The following is a 20,074-nucleotide window of genomic DNA, read 5'->3' as shown; positions in this document are numbered from 1 at the left end:
GTGTTGTTCACTGCTGTATCCACAGAGCCTAGCCTGGTGCTTGGCAAAGTATTGATATATAATCGGTGCTCAATAAATGTGTGTCGGACTCACACGTGAATGAGCAGAGACTAAAATCAGCCCAGTTCTCTACCTCCCCACTGCTACCACCTGATCACAGACCTCTGCTCCCCACCCCTGAGATCAGGGGTTCTTAACCTGAGGTCCGTGGATCCCCTCCAGAATTACATGCAGAATATAGTGTGTGTGTGAAGATGTATCTTCCTGAGTAAAGAAATGTTAGATTTCTGCCCAGAAAAGCTTTTAAATAAACCCTGCTCTGAAAGGTAGGCATCTACCAGGCACTCATTTGGATTCATCCAGCCTCCAGGGCTGCCAGGTACCCTGTGGGTTTAAAAACAAAAAACGGTTTCCACCCTCGTCTTCTCTGAGAGGTGCATACAGGGCCCCGCCAGCCTGCAGTTTTTCTTCTACCCCCTTAAGGTGCCAGGCTGTTAACCTGCCATCTTTCATATGCAAAAGTGATGTCAGGGGGCCTGTCTTCTGAGTGGCTGCTCTCCGGCTGGGTGGGTCTCACAGAGACTGGGACTCACTCTCAATCTCTCCCAGTCCCCCCACGTGCCGTTTAGGTGTGACAGGTGAAAGTCGGGGTCCTGAACCTGGGAATATTAACCAGGCCTCATAATATCTGAACTTAGAACAGTGCCCTCTTTTTAAAAATAATTTTCCTCACTACAAATAAATATATATGTATATACATTATATATTTATCTCTATACGTATGTGCCTATTTACTTATTGGAGGAAATTTAGAATATATAAACAGGGACTTCTCTGGTGGTGCAATGTTTAAGAATCCGCCTGCCGATGCAGGGGACATAGGTTCAATCCCTGGTCCGGGAAGATCCCACATGCTGTGGAGCAACTAAGCCCGTGCGCCACAACTACTGCACCTGCGCTCTAGAGCCTGCGAGCCACAACTGCTGAGCCTGCGCACCACGACTACTGAAGCCCGTGCGCTCTGGGGCCCGTGTGCCACAACTACCGAGCCCATGTGCTGCAACTACTGAAGCCTGCGCGCCTAGAGCCCATGCTCCTCAACAAGAGAAGCCACTGCAATGAGAAGCTCGTGCACGGCAACAAAGAGTAGCCCCCGCTCGCAGCAACTAGAGAAAGCCTGTGCACAGCACTGAAGACCCAACGCAGCCAAAAATAAAAATAAAAATAAAGAATATGTAAACAATGAAAAAAATCACTCTATTCTCACCCTCCTCCAAAGAACTATTGTTACTACTACCTGTCTTCTGTTCTTCCCATTTACCGTGTATGATGTTCATTAAACACTTCCTGTGTGCCCGGCGTCCACTGTGCTGCACGCTCTCCAAGCACCACTTGAGTTAGCCTCTCATCTTTCTTCGGGGATTCTCCACCTTTTTATATACTTTCTTAATTTTTAAGGCCAAGGAGAGCAGACTGTTTTGTAACCTTGCCTTTCTTACTCCACACCATCGAAAATCTTTCCCCATTATTAAATATTTATCTACAGAGTCATTACTAACGGCAGCATGATGACGTTTTATTGCAGGCAGGTTCCAGGCTTCTCAGACTGGGGTGCATGTACCCCTGAGGGCAAAGCCACAGGATAAATGTAGAACATTTTCCTGAAGCATAAATTTGATTCCAAGCTCTGGGAGGGAAAAAAAACACATTATTTTAAGATCAAAACAAGCACAGAAATGCCATACAATAGCATAAAGAACACCCATGAATTTTAAAACAAAGCAGCAAAGTCCAGGATCATGTGACTTGCTGTTTTTCCCCCAAGACCCATGTCCCCTCTGCTCTAAGGATGGGAGAAACATCTAAGAAGCACTGTGTTCTCCCTCTTCTTACAGAAAAGGAAACTGAAACCCAGGGGGGAGAAAGGATTGCCCAAAGTCCACAGTGTGTGTTACGAGCCAAGCCAGGTGGCCCCTGAGCTGTACCCCTCCTACCTGTCCGTATTTGCCATCACACATCGACTGCTTTTTCTGAAGGTGTGGGTGGAGAACTTGCCACTTGGGTAATCAACCCTCTGCTTATCAATAGTGAAAACTCTTGGCTTCCTACGTGATCCATCTCTTAGCAGCGGCTGGATCTGAGGTATCTGCTCTTGTGGTTAGTAACTATAGCCTCCCTGGGCAAAGGTAGACGCCCTTAGGCTCCACCAGCACTTAGATTTTTCACTTAATGCACTGTATTGTAAACACGCATCCACTGGTCTGTTTTACCCAGCTGACTTGAGCCTTTTGAAGGCAGGAGTTACGTGTTGTCATTATTATTATAATCTGATGTTTCTTGAGCAGCTACTAGATGCCAGGTGCCAAGTTGGATGTTTCATCTATAGGATCTACCGTCTTCATCGCAGCTTTTCAAAGAATGTATTATTATCCTTGTTTATCACTTACCCATCATCATTCACTCATTTAGGAAATATTGATTGTAGACTTACGTGCCAGGACTAGCGCCACATGTTGTGGACAATCAGGATGAGCAAAACCAATACTGCTCCTGCCCTCATGGAACTTACAGAGACTGGGAGAGATGATATTCAGCAAATAATTTTGACAGACTGGAGTGAGTGTACTGTAGCTCAGAGCCTGTCCAAGTGCCTCAGTTCAAACCCACATCAACCACTTATTAGCCTCTCTGCACCTCATCTTCCTCTTCTGTAAAATGAGGATAATAGTAGTGCCAACTTCATAGGGTACCATGAAGAGTGAATAGATTAACATGTGCAAAGCACTCAAAGCAAAGCAGGGCTGTGTGCTCGCCAGGTGTTTTGTTGCTGCTGGTCATATGAAGGAGAGATGTGGGTTGCTGGGTGTGTGTGATAGGGGAGCCCCTACTTTAGGAGACAGATGATTGAGTTCTCCAAGATGAATAGGAGTCAACTTGGCAAAGTGTTTTGGGGACAGTTGAGGGGACCAGGATGTTGGGGGGATGTTCCTGGCAGAGGGGACAGGATATGCAAAACATGGGGTGTGGGCTCACCCGAGGAACTGCCAAAGAGTGTGGCTGGACCACAGCAGGTAGGGAGCTATACAGGGTCAGGTCTGGGAAGGAGGAGCCTGGGAGAGAAATACAGGTATCCCCAGGATCACCGCATTGTTGATCCAGGCCATGCGAGATGCTCAGCAAATACTTGTCACGTAACCAAGCGAGCATGCAGACAACTATGTTGGCCTCACATGGTCTTGGCTGTGGGTGTTCCGTTGTCTCCCAACTAGAAAAGGAGTCCATTGTCCCATATTCACAGTGATATGTGGACCGTCCCATCCCCACCATCAAGCCGTATACATCCGTCTTGATGGTCCCTCTCTTCTTGGCAATAGATTGGACGGTGTGGGTTTAGATGGGGAGCTCCAACCTCTGGGGCTCACCGAGGTGGTGCTGCTGGAATCCCCACACTCCACCAGGGCATCAGATCCAAGCCAGTGCTGTTCAGACTTGTTTAGTAGTGGAACCTTGTGTTGAAATCATCTTAGAGGAAGCCCAGTATATGGAACGGTATTGAACAGCTTCCACGGCTGAGGCCCAGGCATAGGGACCCAGAGCACTTGGTCATAGCTGGTGCACCTGAGAAAACACCAGGGCTCCTTAAAGCACAGTTAGAAAACCAGGGGACTTCCCTGGCGGTCCAGTGGTTAAGACTTTGCCTTCCAATGCAGGGGCCACGGATTCGATCCCTGGTCGGGAAGCAAGACCCCACATGCCTTGCGCCAAAAAAACCAAAACGTAAAACAGAAGCAATGTTGTAAAACATTCAATAAAGATTTTTTAAATGGTCCACATAAAAAAAAAAAAAAAAAAAACAACAACTTTAAAAAAGAAAACCAAGGGAAGGCCCCCAACCCCCATTTTCGAGGTGTGGAAATTGAGGTCCAGAAAGGAGGGGGTGACTTTCCCAAGGTCACACAACCAGGGATAGACCCAGAACTGGATCTTAGACGTTTGACATCAATTCTGCTACACCGAGATTTTCCTCCACACCATCCTGACCACCCCCATCCCCCCTCAGTGTGGGGTCTTGAGGTGGGGAAGGGGCACGGTGCTGTGACCTTGTCAAGTGTCCAGCGTCTCCCCCGCTGCACACACACTGAGTCAGGGCGCAGAGCATGAGAGACAAAAGCCCAGAGGGCAGGCGTGGGTGGGCTGTTCAGGGTCACGGCCTGGTTATGCCGTACCTTTTTTTCCCTCTCTCTTTTAATTGAGTTTGAGGTGGTGGTTTTTTGTTTCCTTAAGGAAGGGAAAAGAATGAAGCTGCGTAAACACCACGACGTTAACTCCCTGAAAAACCTCCTGCCATTTTAACTCTGTTACTGGAGAAATCAAAGAGAAATAATTTGTCCACCCACACTTAGCTCTTTCTGACGAAGGTAGGTGAATATTGCTTTGCTAATCGAGGGTGACTGCTGGCAGCGGAGCCAGGCTGACTGATCCCGGATTGAGAGGAAGCCACGGCAACCCCAGAAAGAGCGCTCCGCCGGGGTCGCCAGGGCTCGGATCACCGGCCGTGTGTCCGCCTTCCGCAGGTGTCCCCCAGCCGGTAGGGATGGAGGCGCTGGACCAGGCCGAGGGGCCCACGGCCTTGCAGAGAGAGATGCCGCTGCCCCCGCCTCCTTCACCGCCCTCAGAGCCGGCTCAGAAGCGACCACCCCGAGGCGCCAGGAGCCACTCCCTCACCGTCAGGAGCAGCCTGTGCCTGTTGGCTGCCTCCCAGTTCCTGGTAAGGACATCACAGGCCTTGCGGGGCCTGGAGGGAGGGTGGGTTGAGGGACGGCCTCCACTTCCTCCCCGAGATGGCCGCCTGGGGACACAGAAAGATGAGGGGCCTCCGTGGCGTCCCTCGTGACTCCAGCCCTCGGGCTGGTGTGAGGAGAAGGCTGGAGTTCTGAGCCACAGCTTTGATGGATAAGCCCCTCACGCCCTGACCTCAGAAGCAGGACCACAGGCCCACTCCCAAGCCCCTGGCCCCACAGGGGTCCTTCTGAGGACTTCCTGTCTCTGGAGGCATCTCTGGGAGACTCTCCTTGTTATGTGTGTACCTGGTGGGGTGGGAGGGTCCCCTCTGGGAAGGGCTTTCTCTTGGCTCCCTTGAGTCAGCTTTTCTCCAGGGAAAAGTCCCGGGCCCTTGCCCCAGCTGTGCAGTCTGGACCTTGGGGGGCCAGGTTGAGGCTGAAGGGGAGCTCTCGAGGGTGGGGAGATGGGGGTATGTGGGAGCAAGGAGCCCAGGCTCCAGACTCAATGTGCTGCCCCCCGGCCGCTCCAGCTCGCCTGCGGGATGCTCTGGCTCAGCGGCTACGGCCCCATCTGGTCGCAAAATGCCACAGACCTCATCTCCTCCGTGCTCACACTCCTGGAGCAGCTGGGACCCTCGGTGAGTAAGCTCCAGGGAGCCCCAGGGCAGGAGGGAATGCTTGGGGGCCTCCAGTCCCCCCAACCCCTGCCTGGGGCTTCTTTGAGTTCAGGAGATATTTACTGGCCCCTGAAGTGCTCCTCCCTGTCCCCCACCCAGACCGGGTCCAAAGTTTTCAGAGCCTTGATTTTATCCCTTTGAAACATGAGAACTCTGCCCACCCCCCCATCACCCTGACCTGTTGGTCTGATGTTCCCCAGGCCTGGCTGGCTGTTGGGACCTGGGACATCCCTAATCTGCTGCTGGTCTCTCTCTCCGTGGTCCTCGTCACCACCTTGGTAAGGCTCCTCCTGAACCAACCTCCGTGCTCCCCTCCCGTGACCCTGAGGCCCGATCCCCATCTTCTCCCATTTGACCTACAGACTAGATATTCTGGGTAGGGCTGAGGATGGAGTACCCATCTCCTTCCACCAATGTGCCCAGCCTGGGGGGAGAGGTGCCGTCTTTCTCAAAATTGGTTTGCAGCATTCTTGGCTGGGGAAAGGGGCTGAGGCAGGGGGAAGACTGGAGTAGGAACTCTACCTCCACCCCACGAAGAAGGCTTCAGTCCACAAGAACCTGAGGGTTGGGGATGGAGAGGGCCTGGAGGACGTGATGGGGGTGGAGTCTCCCATCTAGGTGAGGGGTGGTGCGATGCAGACAGCTCCCAGGAGGGTAGGGCTGCTCCAGACACATGGAGGGGCAGGGGGCTCAACTCCATGGGCACCCCCTCACCCAGGGGGGCTGCCGGAATGGTCCTCGGTCCATGATGCCATATGCCCCCAACTAGGTGTGGCACCTCCTGAGGACTCCCCCAGAGCCACCCACCCCGCTGCCCCCCGAGGACAGGCGCCAGTCGGTGAGCCGTCAGCCCTCTTTCACCTACTCTGAGTGGATGGAGGAGAAGGTCGAGGATGACTTCCTGGACCTGGACCCTGTCCCTGAGACACCTGTGTTTGACTGCGTGATGGACATCAAGCTTGAGGCCGACCCTGCCTCACTGACTGTCAAGGCCATGGGTCTGCAGGAGAGGTAGGTGCAGTGGAGAGGTGGGCTCTGCGGGCCCTGGAGCTCTCAGCTCCCGATCGGAAGGGCAGTTGCCTGACTCTGCCTCCCAGTGCCCAGGGAAGAGCTGAGCTCATAAGCCCACCAGTGGAGACACATCCTCTCCAGGTCTGATTCACATAGATCAGGATGCCCCAAGGTGAACGCTAAGAAATGCTGTTACTACACACAAACACATGGGCATACACAAGTGTACATACGTGCACGCTCACACGTACACTTGTGGTTTGGATAGGTTTCTTTACTGCAGGACGTGTCGGGACCTTTAACATGCTTGTAGTCATTGTAGATTGACTCAGGAGAGTGTGTGGCATTCCTCAAAGTCATCTGACCACAGAACCCTACTTTTTTTTTTTTTTTGGTTTGAACTCAATTTTTTTTTTAATTTTTTGTTGGAGTATAGTTGTTTTACAATGTTGTGTTAGTTTCTGCTGTACAACAAAGTGAATCAGCTATATGTATACCTATAACCCCTCCCTCTTGGACCTCCCTCCCACCCCACCCCCATCCCACCCATCTAGGTCCTCACAGAGCACTGAGCTGAGCTCCCTGTGCTACACAGGTTCCCACTAGCTCTCTTTTATAGTGTCTCATAGTGTTCCGCAGAGCACACGTTGGGAGGTGTCAACACTCTCTTTTCGGGGCTTGGCTGGGTAAGGCAGATCACACCAAGGTTGAGTTGCCCACATGATGTCATGCAAAGAGCACTGGACGAGGACTCGGAAAACCTAGCTTCTTGTTTCAGCTCTGCCACCCCGTCACTGTGTGCTTGGGCCATCCTTGTCCCCGCTGTGGGACTCCGATTCCCTCTCTGTGTCACGAGGGCGTTCCTGTTCTGCGCCCTGAACACAGTAGGGTTTGCTCTGTCTGCTCATCCTCGCTGCCGCTGTGCTGCCCTTGGGACCCCATCTTTCCCGGGGCCTCTCCTGGATTCTGCGTCCTTGCAGACTGCCGGTCCGGGGCTGGTATACAGAAGGTCGAGCCCTGCTTCTCTGCTCCAGGCAGGCACCCTCTCTGTGAGCTTCCTGGGGCCACAGGGCTGGGAACTGCCTCCAGCAGTGGCAGAGGCAAGTGCAGGGAAGGACTGAGCTCAGGGGCCTTGCATTGAACCTTGGGAACCGCGCTGAGGCCACACACTCAGCTACTCCACCGCAGGCAGCCCAAGCCTCGGGGCTGAGCCTCACGCCCCCTATGTCAGGGGTGATGTCACACCCACTCCTCTCTCTGGAGCCCACCTGGTTCCCACCCCCATCTCTCCCTCCCTCATCCTCCTGCTCCAAGGCCCCCAGCTGATGGCCCTCCCTGACCCTGATACTCACCCCTCCTTACCCGGTCCTTCCAGGAGGGGCTCCAACGTCTCCCTGACCCTGGACATGTGCACCCCGGGCTGCAATGAGGAGGGGTTCGGCTATCTCATGTCCCCACGTGAGGAGTCAGCCCGCGAGTACCTGCTCAGCGCCTCCCGCGTCCTCCAGGCCGAAGAGCTTCATGAGAAGGCCCTGGACCCCTTCCTGCTTCAGGCAGAATTCTTTGTGAGTCCCCTTGAGCTGGCCACCCTGCAGGGGGCAGCCCGGTCTGCTCATGTTGATCCCCCCAGCAAGGCTTTGGAGCGGGGTACCCCAAACACAGCATCTGATAGATGAGCATCATTTCATTCTCACCTCTCCTACTGTCTTGTTTTCTCTCTGGGCCTCAGTTTCTCATCCGGAAAATGGGGGTAAAAATAACAGGGGTGTTGCAAGGATTCAAGAGGTGCAGAACGTGTGCAAAGCGCCCATGGGGTGATTGGTGTTTGTGGCGTTCCCAAGTCTTTTATCATCCAGGACTGTGCTCTGAAAGCCTGAGAAAGCCTTAGAAAGCTTTCTCTTTTTTTTTTTCCTTTGGCCACGCCGCGAGGCACCAGGTATTGAACCTGGGCCCCAGCAGTGAAAGCACTGGCTCCTAACCACTGGACTGCCAGGGAATTCCTGAAAGCCTTCTCTTCTGACTCTCCCGTTTTCCCACCCTCCCCCTGCCCAACATCACCTAACATTGTTCGTCCTCCTTTGAAATCTCTCCAGTTCTGTGATGCAGGCTTAGGGTGGTCCTGATCACCTCCCCTCTAGACTTATGCAGCAGCCTCCAGCTGCCTCCTGTTGGACTTTGAGGGGCCTATAAATGACACCCCTGTTTTATGTGCCTGAGCACTCAACCAGTTAAGAGCCAAGACATGGAAAAATCACAAAACCACCTTTATTTTTGCTGATAAAGGCTAGGTTTAACATGAGGATTAGGTATGTAGCAGTAGGGAACTTCCTAATACCAACCACCAGAGTGAACAAACTTTCCACCCACCCCGAGCGGTGCTGGCACATCGCCGGCCTCACCTCATAGGGGTGCCCTATAATTCTTTCTTGGCAGGAGGGCCGGGAAAGAAGGAGGAAGGAAGGGGCTGGGGCCCAAAAGCCCGGTTCCTCAATCAAACACACTCATTGGGTAACTCGCCCACCTCTGCGGGTAGGAACGGGCAAGAGGCCGTGAGCATTTGGGGAGAGTCCCTCTTGGGAGAAGCCAGAGGGATGGAGAACCCGTGTGCCTCCCTTACAGCTCCCCCCGGCCCAGGCCACCCTGCTCCCTACCTGGACCAGAGGACTCTCCCCTCTGAGAAGCCCTCCATCACCCTCTGACCCGTTGCTCCAGATTCTCCAGAATGTGGCACAGCCTGCCTTACCTGAGTTGAACGAGCCCCAGACTCCTTTTCCGGACTTATATCCCCATCCCTGCAGGGACTGTCCACTTCAAACTGGGCCCAGCACCACCCCCCAGCCCCAGTGCCTTCCCTGTCATCATCCCCCACCCTGGAGGCCCCTAGGAAGCCTTCCTCGACCACCCAGCCTCAGCTGCCATTCCCACAGCCACACCTCCCCTTGAGGAAAGGGCTTGCATCCCCTTGTCATCTCCGGTTCAGTAGATCATTGTCAGTTTTGCTCAGAGAGTAAGAAAGAGGGGGTGCCCACACACCCACTCCACGGGCGCTTCTGCACGTGCTTTTTATTCTTTTGATTCTCACAACCACCCTAGAAAGTAAGTATTATGATCCTCATCGTACAAAGCACATACTTAGTGTGCCCACAAACAATGAACACTGTAAACCATGTGAAGTCAGGTGCTAAAGCGTGTGGACAGAAGGAAGGGGCGTGAAGAGAAGACAGACACTGGGGAGTCATCCCAGAGAACATGGGTCGGGGGGAAGAGGTGAACCTTAAAGGCTGGGAAGGATTTGGGGTGATGAAGAGGGGTGGGACCGGTGCTCCCCACAAGCTGGGTGCCGTGAGCTCAGACCTGGAGGCTAGCTGGATACTGACAAATTAGCCACAGGAAGAGATGGGCACAACTGGAAGGTGGGTCTCTTCAGAGCAGCTGGTGGTAAAGAAAGGCCGGATCGGAAAAGACCTCACATTCCAGGCAAAGAAGTTCCAACTTGGAACTCTTGACATAGAGAGTGATTGGGAAGTGCAAATACAACTCTGGGAGGCCCAGAAGGAGGCTCCTTTCCTGCTGGAGAATCAGGGAAGGCTTCTTGGAGGAGGTGGCATTTATGATGGACAGGAGGACATGAAAAGATGAGGATGGAGTGGATGTTACTACAGAGTGAGCAGCACTATCCAGGGTGCTGAGGTAGAGACACCCAGGGTAGGAACACGGGTCAGTAAAACCACTCAGTGTGGCTGCAGCACAGGGTGCAGAAGAAGGCAGTGATTTGCCAGGTCACTTTTTCTTCTGTTCTTCTTTGAGTGTCTACTATGTGCCAGGCTGGCCCCCAATAAACAATGGTGATAATAACATTTATTATGCACTCAGCGTGTGCCAGGTCTGTTCTAGATGCTTTTTATGTGCTCTAACTCATTTAACAGTCAATGTTTGTTGAATGAATGCATGCACTTAAGTCAGCCCACCTCTGCTCACACCCCCATGTCCTCCTCCTGCAGGAAATTCCCATGAACTTTGTGGATCCGAAAGAGTATGACATCCCTGGGCTGGTGCGGAAGAACCGGTACAAAACCATCCTTCCCAGTGAGTACTCACTGCCCCAGGGGGTGGGGGCAGGCTCCCCCTCACCTGGGAGCCACGTCACCCTGAGGAAGGCCTTAACCCCAGAGTGGGCCTCCACGGTCACGAGGAGAGGGGACGGAGGGTGCAGGTACCCAGTGAAGGGAAACACCCCCTTTAGAGGGTAGAGGGCTCCTTGTTCCTTCACACAGCACTTTCCAGACCCTTGCCCTGTGGAAGCCCAGAGAGAAAGAGGAACAATAACAGCAGCTTCTAGACAGTTCGTGGTGGCTGAAAAGTCTTATCACATCCTTGGTCTCTTCAGAATGGGCAGGTTTTAAAGACAGGACATTAAGGCTCAGAGAGGATACGTGGCTCATCCACTGTCACACAGCTAAGACGTACAGAACTGAGTTTCAAACCGGGCCTGTGACCCCAGAATTGGGCTCTTTTGTCTACCTTGAGTTCAGTTTGGCCAGATTGTGAGTCCTTTAACAGGCAGAGCCACCCCATAAGGGAATGAGCTGCCTGGCAGGTAGTAAGCTCCCCATCAGTCAGGGTATTCAAGCTAGACTGCATGAGCAGTCCCCTGGAAGGTCTGACAGGGATTTTCCCCCTTTGGGGGCAGTTAGACCAGGTGACCTGATATTCCTCTTTTAGCCCTGGAGTGTCATTTTCAGGTAACTTTCATCAAGCCCCTATCTGCCTGTCACCCCTGCCAAGTTCTGGCCCCAGGCCCCAGGGCTAGCTTAGGGGGTGATATATTGAAACCAAATCCACAAACCTACTCCACTCAGTTTATGGAGTAACGAGGCTTTAAAAAAGCAGTTTTGCCATTAGCATCTCCAACAACATGTAAGATGTCATGACTTATTTTTAACTTTTAAAATATCGACTTGTGGTTGCTATGGTTACACAGTGTCTAGGTAGTTCCGGTTAAACAAAGCACCATTTAAGGCCAGGATGCAATATTCAGGGCTGCTCACCTCTTCCCTCCTCTTGCCGCCCTCCACCCACCCAGCCCAACCTGGAGGGAGGGGTTCGGGTACCCCACAATCTAGGGCTTTGCTGGCCACTCAGAATAGCCACTGGGGGAGTATGGGAGCCAGGCCATCACTCCATTTGGTCCCCACTGGATTCCTGAGAAGAATCCAGCCTCTAGCCATGCCCTGAGCCTCCAGGTCCCCGAGCCCAACAGAGAACCTTCTCTGTGGCCAGCAAGAATTGACCCTGTGCCTTCAGAGACCGGGCTGGGGTGGATGGCAAAGCCCCCTCTCAGATCCAGGACACTCAAAGGTTTGCTTTCTCATTCATTCTACACCATGACCAGGGCCTGAGAATTCAGACATGAATGAGACACAGACTCTGTGCACAGGGAGCTCACAGTCTAGTGAGAGAGACAGATCCATGGACAGTTCCAGTACAGAGTGACCCAGCAGGTAGCATTGAGGACAAGAGGCAGGGGAGCTGCACCTATATGAATGAATGAATGAATATCCCTCAAATCTAGCTCCCCCTCTCCAACTTCACTGCCAGATTACTTTTTTGAGGCGAGCGCTTCCATGTTGCCCAGTGATTCTGGGGGGTCGGACGTGCATGTTGCACAATTCCAGGGGTGCCATTTACATGGACTGCATTGACATAGTGCCCCCTGGTGTTGTGCAGGGCAGGGCAGCCCTCTGACCCTGACACTTCTTATGTGGATCATTACAGTAATGTAACTAGTCTCCTGAGTCCCACATTCTCTCCTTCTGTCCATCTTCTACCATTGTCACCAAAATGATGCAAAACAGAAAACTAATCATGTCATTCTCCTCTTTAAACACTGTCACTGTTACCCCGTAATCCTCGGGTTGAGGTCCAGCCTTATGAGCGTGGTTTATCAGACCCTTTGTCAGCTGGTTCCTCTCCAGCCTCATCTCTCCCCAGCTCCCGCCTGGCCCTGTACACTTGAACTGGACAGAGCGGTGCTCCCTACGCCGCTTTCTCCTGGTCCTTCAAACCCAACCCAGGTGCCCCCTCTTCCATCTGAGCCAAGTCAAGTCCCCTCTGTTCCCTCGTCCCCAGTGCTCACAGGCCATACACTGCTCGACCGCCTGCCCAGCAGTAGGGGACAGGGACCGGGCCTGGCTGATCTAGGAGCCCCCATGCTCAGGCACAATGTCAGGCTCAGAGTCCACGCTCGGTAGGGTCAATAGAACCATCACCATTCTCACGGTGGTTCTTTGATATCAAAGGCCCTGGTGTCTGGCCAGGGGGTCTAGTGCCCACTTCTGAGTCCTAATCTGGGCAGGCACCACGAGGAGAAGGGAGGTGGCCCACACAGTGCTGCCCGCGCCTCTCTCCCGCTGGTCACCCAGAGCCTCCTTCCATTTACCCTCGCTCTTCCCCATACCTGACACCCCTCCACTCCCTCCTCCACAGGAGCTGCCCTGTCCCCACCTCCCTCCCCCCATCACCTGCCCAAACCTCAAGCACTGGGGCCGGGGCATGAAAGGGCCAGAGAGGGGAGGCTTTGTGGGTGTCATGTCCCATTTCATCTACCGGGTTTGGGATCCTTCTTTTTTTTTTTTTTTTTAAACGTCTTTATTGGAGTATAATTGCTTTACAATGGTGTGTTAGTTTCTGCTGTATAACAAAGTGAATCAGCTATACATATACATGTATCCCCATATCTCCTCCCTCTTGCGTCTCCCTCCCACCCTCCCTATCCCACCCCTCTAGGTGGTCACAGAACACCGAGCTGATCCCCCTGTGCTATGCGGCTGCTTCCCACTAGCTAGCTGTTTTACATTTGGTAGTGTATATATGTCCATGCCACTCTCTCACTTCGTGGGATCCTTCTTTTGAGCTGTTAGCTTATAGTGAGACTTGTAATGATGGCAGTAATAACAGCAGACACGTGCCCTATAGTGTTCACCATATGCTGGGCCGAGTTACGGGTCTGAGGACTCATTAACATCTACTCTTGAACGTTTACAAGATGAGTGAGGTTGTGATGGAAGGAATGTCCCTAGTTTAGAGAGAAGGCACAGGGGGACTAAGTAAATGGCCTACACTGACACTGCCAGGACTTGAACCCAGCCTTACTGGTCAGTGGTGTAGGCTCCTGACCGCTCCTCACACGGCCTTTGAGAGCCCCGTATGGGGCACACTGGCAGGGCCTTTAGTCCAGCCCTCCCTCCACAGAAGAGAACCTGGGGCCCAGAGAAGGGAGAAGACAGCCAATTGGTGACAAAGCCAGACCAGAGCCCCGGGCCTCGGGCCCCGGGCCCCAGCTTCCTGCCCACCCCACAACCTGCCGGCTCAATCCCAGCTTCTGCAGGCTCACAGAGCAGACTAGTCAATACAGGGAGGCTCTAGCTGGAACAAAACAAACCCAGGAAGAAGAGCAGGACGTTGTGAGAATCTGCTGCTATGGGATTTGACATGTGAATAGATGGGGGTGGGGGGGAACCCTTGTGCACGTGTGTGCCATCTCATCTCAGGCGTGGAAGACTTTACTCCTTTCATAGTAATATTCTCCCTCAGCGTCCTACCCAAATCTTAGCTATAAAGTGCTTTACAGTTTAACGTTGCACTTTCACATCTGTTTTCTCATTTATCTTCCCAACAATCCTAGGAAGTAGGCATCTTTACCCCCATATTACAGATCAGAAAACTGAGGCTTAGAAAGGCCATGTGCTTTACAAGCTTACACGGCACGTTGGGGACAGTGTATACTCGAACTCAGCCCTGCTGTCCAGGATGCATCCTCTAGGGAATTTCTTACTGATTTAGCTTTCTCCTCCCCAGAACATGAGGCACAGTGAGGACAGGGCAGCTTAAGGGACACATGGCAAGGGGCGGCATGGATCCTACAGAGGGAGGGACCTAAGGCCTCTCTCTGTACTGTCCTCTTCAGCCTGGGCCTCACCTGCCTGAGTGGGCCACAGGGATGGGTCAGTGTTTTGCTTCTGGGCAAGGGAAGAAGGAACTTCAAGTTCCAGAAGAAATGTGGGTGCCCTGAAATGGGCCAGACAAAGTGGGCTCTGCACCAGGGGGACTGCATATGTTAAATCCCAGCCTCACCTGTCTCCCCCACCCCAGACCCTCACAGCAGAGTGTGTCTGACCTCACCAGACCCTGACGACCCTCTGAGTTCCTACATCAACGCCAACTACATCCGGGTATGTAGCCCCATCCCGATGGCCTCTCCCTGAAAGGGAGGCCCGAATCAATGGGATCCATCCTCTAGGCTTGTCCCTAAGCCCATGTGGCTCCTGCCAGCCCCCTGGAAGAGCCTGAGTGTGGGGACTGGGCCCCAGGAGCACGGCGTCTGACCCTGATGGCCTGGCCTTGGCTGGCCGCAGGGTTATGGTGGGGAAGAGAAGGTGTATATCGCCACTCAGGGACCCATCGTCAGCACAGTTGGCGACTTCTGGCGCATGGTGTGGCAGGAGCACACGCCCATCATTGTCATGATCACCAACATCGAGGAGATGAACGAGGTAGGCACCCCTGTACCTTACCAGATGTCTGCTGCTTTGTGCCCTGAGCTAAGCGTCTTGTTTCCATATTAATCCTTACAGCAGTTTTGTGAGGTTGGTATGTTCACCTCACTGCCTGCCAAGGGGAGGAAATGTGAGGCTCAGCGAAGTTAAGTCAGTTGCTCAGAGCCACACAGAGAGTCAGAGGCAGAGCCTGGAGCTGGCCTCTCCACCTCCAGGGCTCAGGATCTTAACCACGATGCTCTGCTGCTGCTCAGGCTGCCAGGGCTGATGCTGGCTACTTCTGTACTCATCACGGCCCATTTAATTGAACTCCCATAAAAGTCCTTCAAAATGGGTATTATTTCCATGTTCCAGATGAGGAAACTCAGGCTCAGAAAAGGGAAGTAACTTACAGGTTATGAAGCTGAGATTTGAACTCTAACTGCAAACCTACTGCCCTGTTACCTCTCTTCCCGCTGGCCTGGGAGGGGTATTGGGGAGAGTATGGCTGGGGTGCTGGGGGTATCACAGCCTGATCTGGGCCCCTGCAGAAGTGCACCGAGTATTGGCCGGAGGAGCAGGTGGTGTACGACGGCGTGGAGATCACTGTGCAGAAAGTCATCCACACTGAGGATTACCGGCTCCGACTCATTGCTCTCAGGGTGAGGCCTGGGGTTGGACTGGGCTGGGTAGATGGGGGACTCCACAGCCAACAGGGTCCCAGAGGCCATGATAGCTGAAATTAAGGCGTGTGTCACTCCCAGGATTTACTGATAAGCAGGAACGAGGGAGAGTGGTGGATAGACTTGGAGGCCAGAAGAAGGACCAAACCCTCCATGCATTTCATATTGTTAGGTTCTCTCCATCCACACTGTCATTCATAATGTCTTCCAGCTCTGCTTCAAATGTACCCAAGGCCAGGACTGTCTGGAAGAGGGGGCTTCAGCAGCTTCCAGCACTGTCCTTAAAACTGAACTTTGAGATCCTGCCTAGAAACATCCTTTTACCTGAGCTTCCAGCCTGTAGTATGACACCGTCCACCAGAGGGCAGGCGCTCCTTGCTGCATTTGGGTTGCACAGGGAGGTTGTGGTTGCACAGAAAAAGGAAAAAAAAAAAAAGAGAGAGAGAGAAGAAGACATACAAAATATGAGCAATTACAGAACAGCCCAGAAGAGTGGGGGGAGGTATCCTCCCACCCTGAAGTTGTGCTTCTTCCAGGCTCAGCATAAGAGAGGAGATTGTTCCTTTGGAGTCAGGAGAATTAGTGCGTTCTGTTTTTGAGAAATCTTATGACCCATGTTTGGGGAAAGTGGTGCCACTGTAATAACCCAAAGTCTGGAAGAAGTGAGCTGGATGCCAGGACGCTGACATCCTATCCAGAAACAGCCTAGGAGGTCCACTGATGCTGGCAGCCACAGGGTCTGGATAGGATGTCAAGGGCCTGAGACTTGTTCCTCTGAGCTGCCCCCTCCCACTGGAGAAGGTGAAAGAGGGGGTGTCAAGGAGAACTCAGCCCCTGGAGGACAGTGCCCAACTAAGCATCTCCAAGGTATAGGCTTGCTTGCGGGCGGAAAGGGCCAGGAGGTAGTGGGCAGAGGCCATGGTAGCTGCCACAGCCAGATAATGCAGGGGTGCAAGGAACCAGCTTCCTTTTTACCCCCGAAAGATATGCTGGGGCTGTCTCATCTTCTCAGTGCTGCCGGACTGGTTAGGGAAGAATTGGGACAGCTTGGGGCTTGCGGGTATTTACTTCTGTCCATAAACCTTTACAAGCACCTGCTCTGAGCCTGGTTCTGGGTTGGGTACTGGGAACACAGAGCTGTCCAAAGCCTGGACTCTCTCCTCAAGGAGCACCTATAAAATGGTAAGTACTGACATAGAAATAGGTAAGAGCACAGAAGAAGGACCCTTTGTCAGCTAGGGTGCTTAGGGAGGGCTTCCTGGAAATGGTGGTGCTGAATGGGGTTCTGAAGGATGAGTAAGAGTTGGCTAGGGGGCAAAGAAGTGGCGAGAGCATTCCAGGCAGAGAGAAAGTAAAAGTAAGGGCGTGGAAGATAGAATAGCTCTATGTGTGTATACGTGGAGGAGGTGGGGGTAGCAGAGGTTTGATCTGCAAACCATTTGGAGTGCAAGAGAATCAAGTGCAAGTTCACAGGAGCAGGAGTTGGGCCTGAAGGGTAGTTACTGAACCATGTGTCTTATTTGCCTGGCTGAATACTGGGGAGGGTGGGTTTGATTCTAAGAGCAATGAGAGCCATCAAAGGGTTCTGAGCAGGAGAGCAGCCTGTGCTGTAGACAGACCGTTTTGACACTGTAGAGCTCGGGCCGTCAGGGAGGAGGAGGGAGGGTCTCACACAGTTGAGAGATGATAAAGACCAAAGTGGAGGCGGTGGTGGTGGAGAGGATAGCACGGAGAGGGGAACACTTGCTGGGGTTGGAGGTGGGCAGGGAAGTATACTGAGGCAAGAGGAAGGGTCCCAGGGCTCTTGGGGGGTGACTGGGCTGTTAAGAGGTGACCAGGAGACAGGAGTGAATTGGAGAAGGGACTCTTCGCCTCTCTTGGATGATCTTGGAGTTGCTGGGGCAGAACCCACGTGAAGACCAGTGCTGTCGCTGCTGACCAGCCCCTGCTGCCCACCTGGCTTCGGGTCTCTGTCTGGTGCCGCTGGGTGACGTGGTATAGATGGCAGAGGCCCGAGGCCCCACTCCCTGTGGCCTCCCTCCTGTGTGTTTCCTCCTTCCCTCCCATCTCCATCTCTGGGCTGATCTGTGGGCTCAAAGAGTTCACGTGTATCTGGGGTGGGCCTCTGTGTCCTGGACAGAGTGGGACAGAAGAGCGAGGCCTGAAGCATTACTGGTTCACATCCTGGCCCGACCAGAAGACCCCAGACCGGGCCCCCCCACTCCTGCACCTGGTGCAGGAGGTGGAGGAGGCAGCCCAGCAGGAGGGGCCCCGCTGCGCCCCCATTGTCGTCCACTGCAGGTGGGTCCTCCCAGACACCCACGAGGGCAGGGCAGCTTCCCCCACCCCTAGGCTGCCCTGCCCCTCACCCACCCACGCCCTCGGCCCTCAGTGCAGGGATTGGGAGGACGGGCTGCTTCATCGCCACTAGCATCTGCTGCCAGCAGCTGCGACACGAGGGCGTGGTGGACATCCTGAAGACCACGTGCCAGCTCCGTCAGGACAGGTCAGCCCATGGGTGGGGACTGAGCATGTGGGGAGCTAGACCCCTGGGGGCAGCAGAGAGAGACTGACGTGTGCATAGGGTGAGGGTTAGGGGGACACACCCTGCGGGGACTGACCTGCGGACAGGAAGTAGGGAGGACAGATGGGTAGAGGAACCGGGTCCAGACAGTTGGTGGCTGGATGAAGAGGGGAGAGAAACAGAGCTGGTGGACAGAGGGGCAGGGGCCGAGAGTGGTGGGACATGTCACCTGTGTCCCCGCTGTCTATGCCAGAGCTGGGAGGGACAGGAAGGGGGCGGGGGAGTGGCTGGCCAGGGTTGGCCTCTCTAAGCTGCACAAAGGCAGAGTCCCTGATGTGCCTCAGATGACTGGCACTCTGTGGGTCTGGGGGCAGGTCCCTCCATGACCCCGTCCCCACTGTGCGTCTGCTGGGCAGGGGCGGCATGATCCAGACGTGTGAGCAGTACCAGTTCGTGCACCACGTCATGAGCCTCTACGAGAAGCAGCTGTCCCGCCCGTCCCCCGAGTGACCACACTACTCCCCGAGGTCCTCTGGGTACCACCCAGCCTGAGTCTGGGCACCACCCAGCCTGAGTCTGGGCCCTCATCCCGGCCACACCCAGGGCCCTGCCTCGGGTCCAGCCTGCTCCCTGCCCCTCCCACTTCCTCCTCCTCAGTCTGCTCCCCCCAGCCTGGGCCTGGCCCCTGCCCCCCCCCCCCACAACGTAGCTCTTCCTACTGTACATATTGGGGAGTGGGGGAGGGTGGGGGAGGGGTGTGCCAGGCCAGGCCTGGGGCCCCAGGGCCTGACCCACGCTGCGCGACCTGGGGCCTCAGTTTTTAATGATGGTTCCATTGCTACTTGATCCAAAACATTTCCGTGCCGCACTCCACGTGTCCTGCTGCAGCGTGTTCTGTCTGTCCATCCATCTCTGCTGTCTGTACCGGACACTGTGTCTCCTCAGCCCGGGAGAGGGGTAATGAGCTCCAGCCCCCAAGTGGCCCCGGCAGAGGTGCCTGCCCCCGGCCCCCAGCCCCACTTCTCCCAACAGGCAGATTGCACTTTGCCCCTAGTTACTGGGACCAGGATAAGGACGGGGGGCCTAAGGACCTGGAGGTCAGGCACAGGGAGCTCCTGAGGGGGTGGCAGAAAGATCTCAGCTGGGGGAGAGGTCTCTGGGTGGTGGTGGGGGGAGGAGTATCGCAGCCAGGGTGGCCTCTGGGTGTCAGATGCCCGCAGGGGGCAGTGAGCAACCCACGAGGCATCAGGGAGGAAGGGGACAGATGGGGACAGTGAACCTAGAGGACCTGGGCCACGGTGGGAGAGGGGGAGCTCCGAGGGTAGAGTGGGGACTCGGCCCCAGATATGTGTGAAACATTTTTCGGTGTCACTGTGGGAAATCCCTCCCAGAAGTCTCACTGCGAGTAGCTCTCGTGTGTCCCATGTCCATGCGTGTGTTGAGAGCCCGTCAGCAGGGCGTGCATGACTCTTTGGCAACATGTGTTATCTTGGAGCCACGTGTTTTTATTGCTGACTTTAAATATTTATTCCACGGCAGACAGAGACATTTGGTGTCTTTTTATAATTTGCTCATGGTCATTGAATAGAGCAATAAATGGAGCATTTTGAGCAAAACTGGGTCTGTGTGATTGCCTCTCCCCTCCACTCCCTGTACCCCCGTCTTTGTACACACACACACACACACACACACACCCTGACCCTCGAGATCCCTAGCACCACACACACACACACACACACACACCCTGGCCCTCGAGATCCCTAGCGACACACACACACACACACACACACACACACACCCTGGCCCTCGAGATCCCTAGCACCACACACACACACACACACACATACACACACACACACCCTGG

General features: G+C 54.1%; 1 protein-coding gene across 1 annotated transcript in view; it reads left to right on the top strand.

Moving 5' to 3' along the window:
* Window positions 1-18,899, top strand: part of PTPN5 (protein tyrosine phosphatase non-receptor type 5) — a 37,727-nt gene extending 18,828 nt beyond the window's left edge. The window contains exons 5-16 of the mRNA XM_059929927.1: window positions 4,494-4,768; window positions 5,312-5,419; window positions 5,659-5,736; window positions 6,228-6,469; window positions 7,845-8,034; window positions 10,471-10,555; window positions 14,621-14,700; window positions 14,884-15,021; window positions 15,555-15,665; window positions 17,827-17,987; window positions 18,079-18,192; window positions 18,627-18,899. Of these exons, the coding sequence (XP_059785910.1) occupies window positions 4,494-4,768; window positions 5,312-5,419; window positions 5,659-5,736; window positions 6,228-6,469; window positions 7,845-8,034; window positions 10,471-10,555; window positions 14,621-14,700; window positions 14,884-15,021; window positions 15,555-15,665; window positions 17,827-17,987; window positions 18,079-18,192; window positions 18,627-18,720 (1,676 nt within the window). The 3' untranslated portion in view covers window positions 18,721-18,899. The remainder of the gene's footprint in view (window positions 1-4,493; window positions 4,769-5,311; window positions 5,420-5,658; window positions 5,737-6,227; window positions 6,470-7,844; window positions 8,035-10,470; window positions 10,556-14,620; window positions 14,701-14,883; window positions 15,022-15,554; window positions 15,666-17,826; window positions 17,988-18,078; window positions 18,193-18,626) is intronic.
* The last annotated feature ends 1,175 nt before the right edge of the window (window positions 18,900-20,074 follow it).

The sequence above is a fragment of the Balaenoptera ricei genome, chromosome 8 (genome assembly GCF_028023285.1).
Source record: "Balaenoptera ricei isolate mBalRic1 chromosome 8, mBalRic1.hap2, whole genome shotgun sequence".
Lineage (NCBI taxonomy): Eukaryota > Metazoa > Chordata > Mammalia > Artiodactyla > Balaenopteridae > Balaenoptera > Balaenoptera ricei.
Note: the sequence above shows the minus strand (reverse complement) of the source record. Positions and strands in the feature narration are given on the sequence as shown.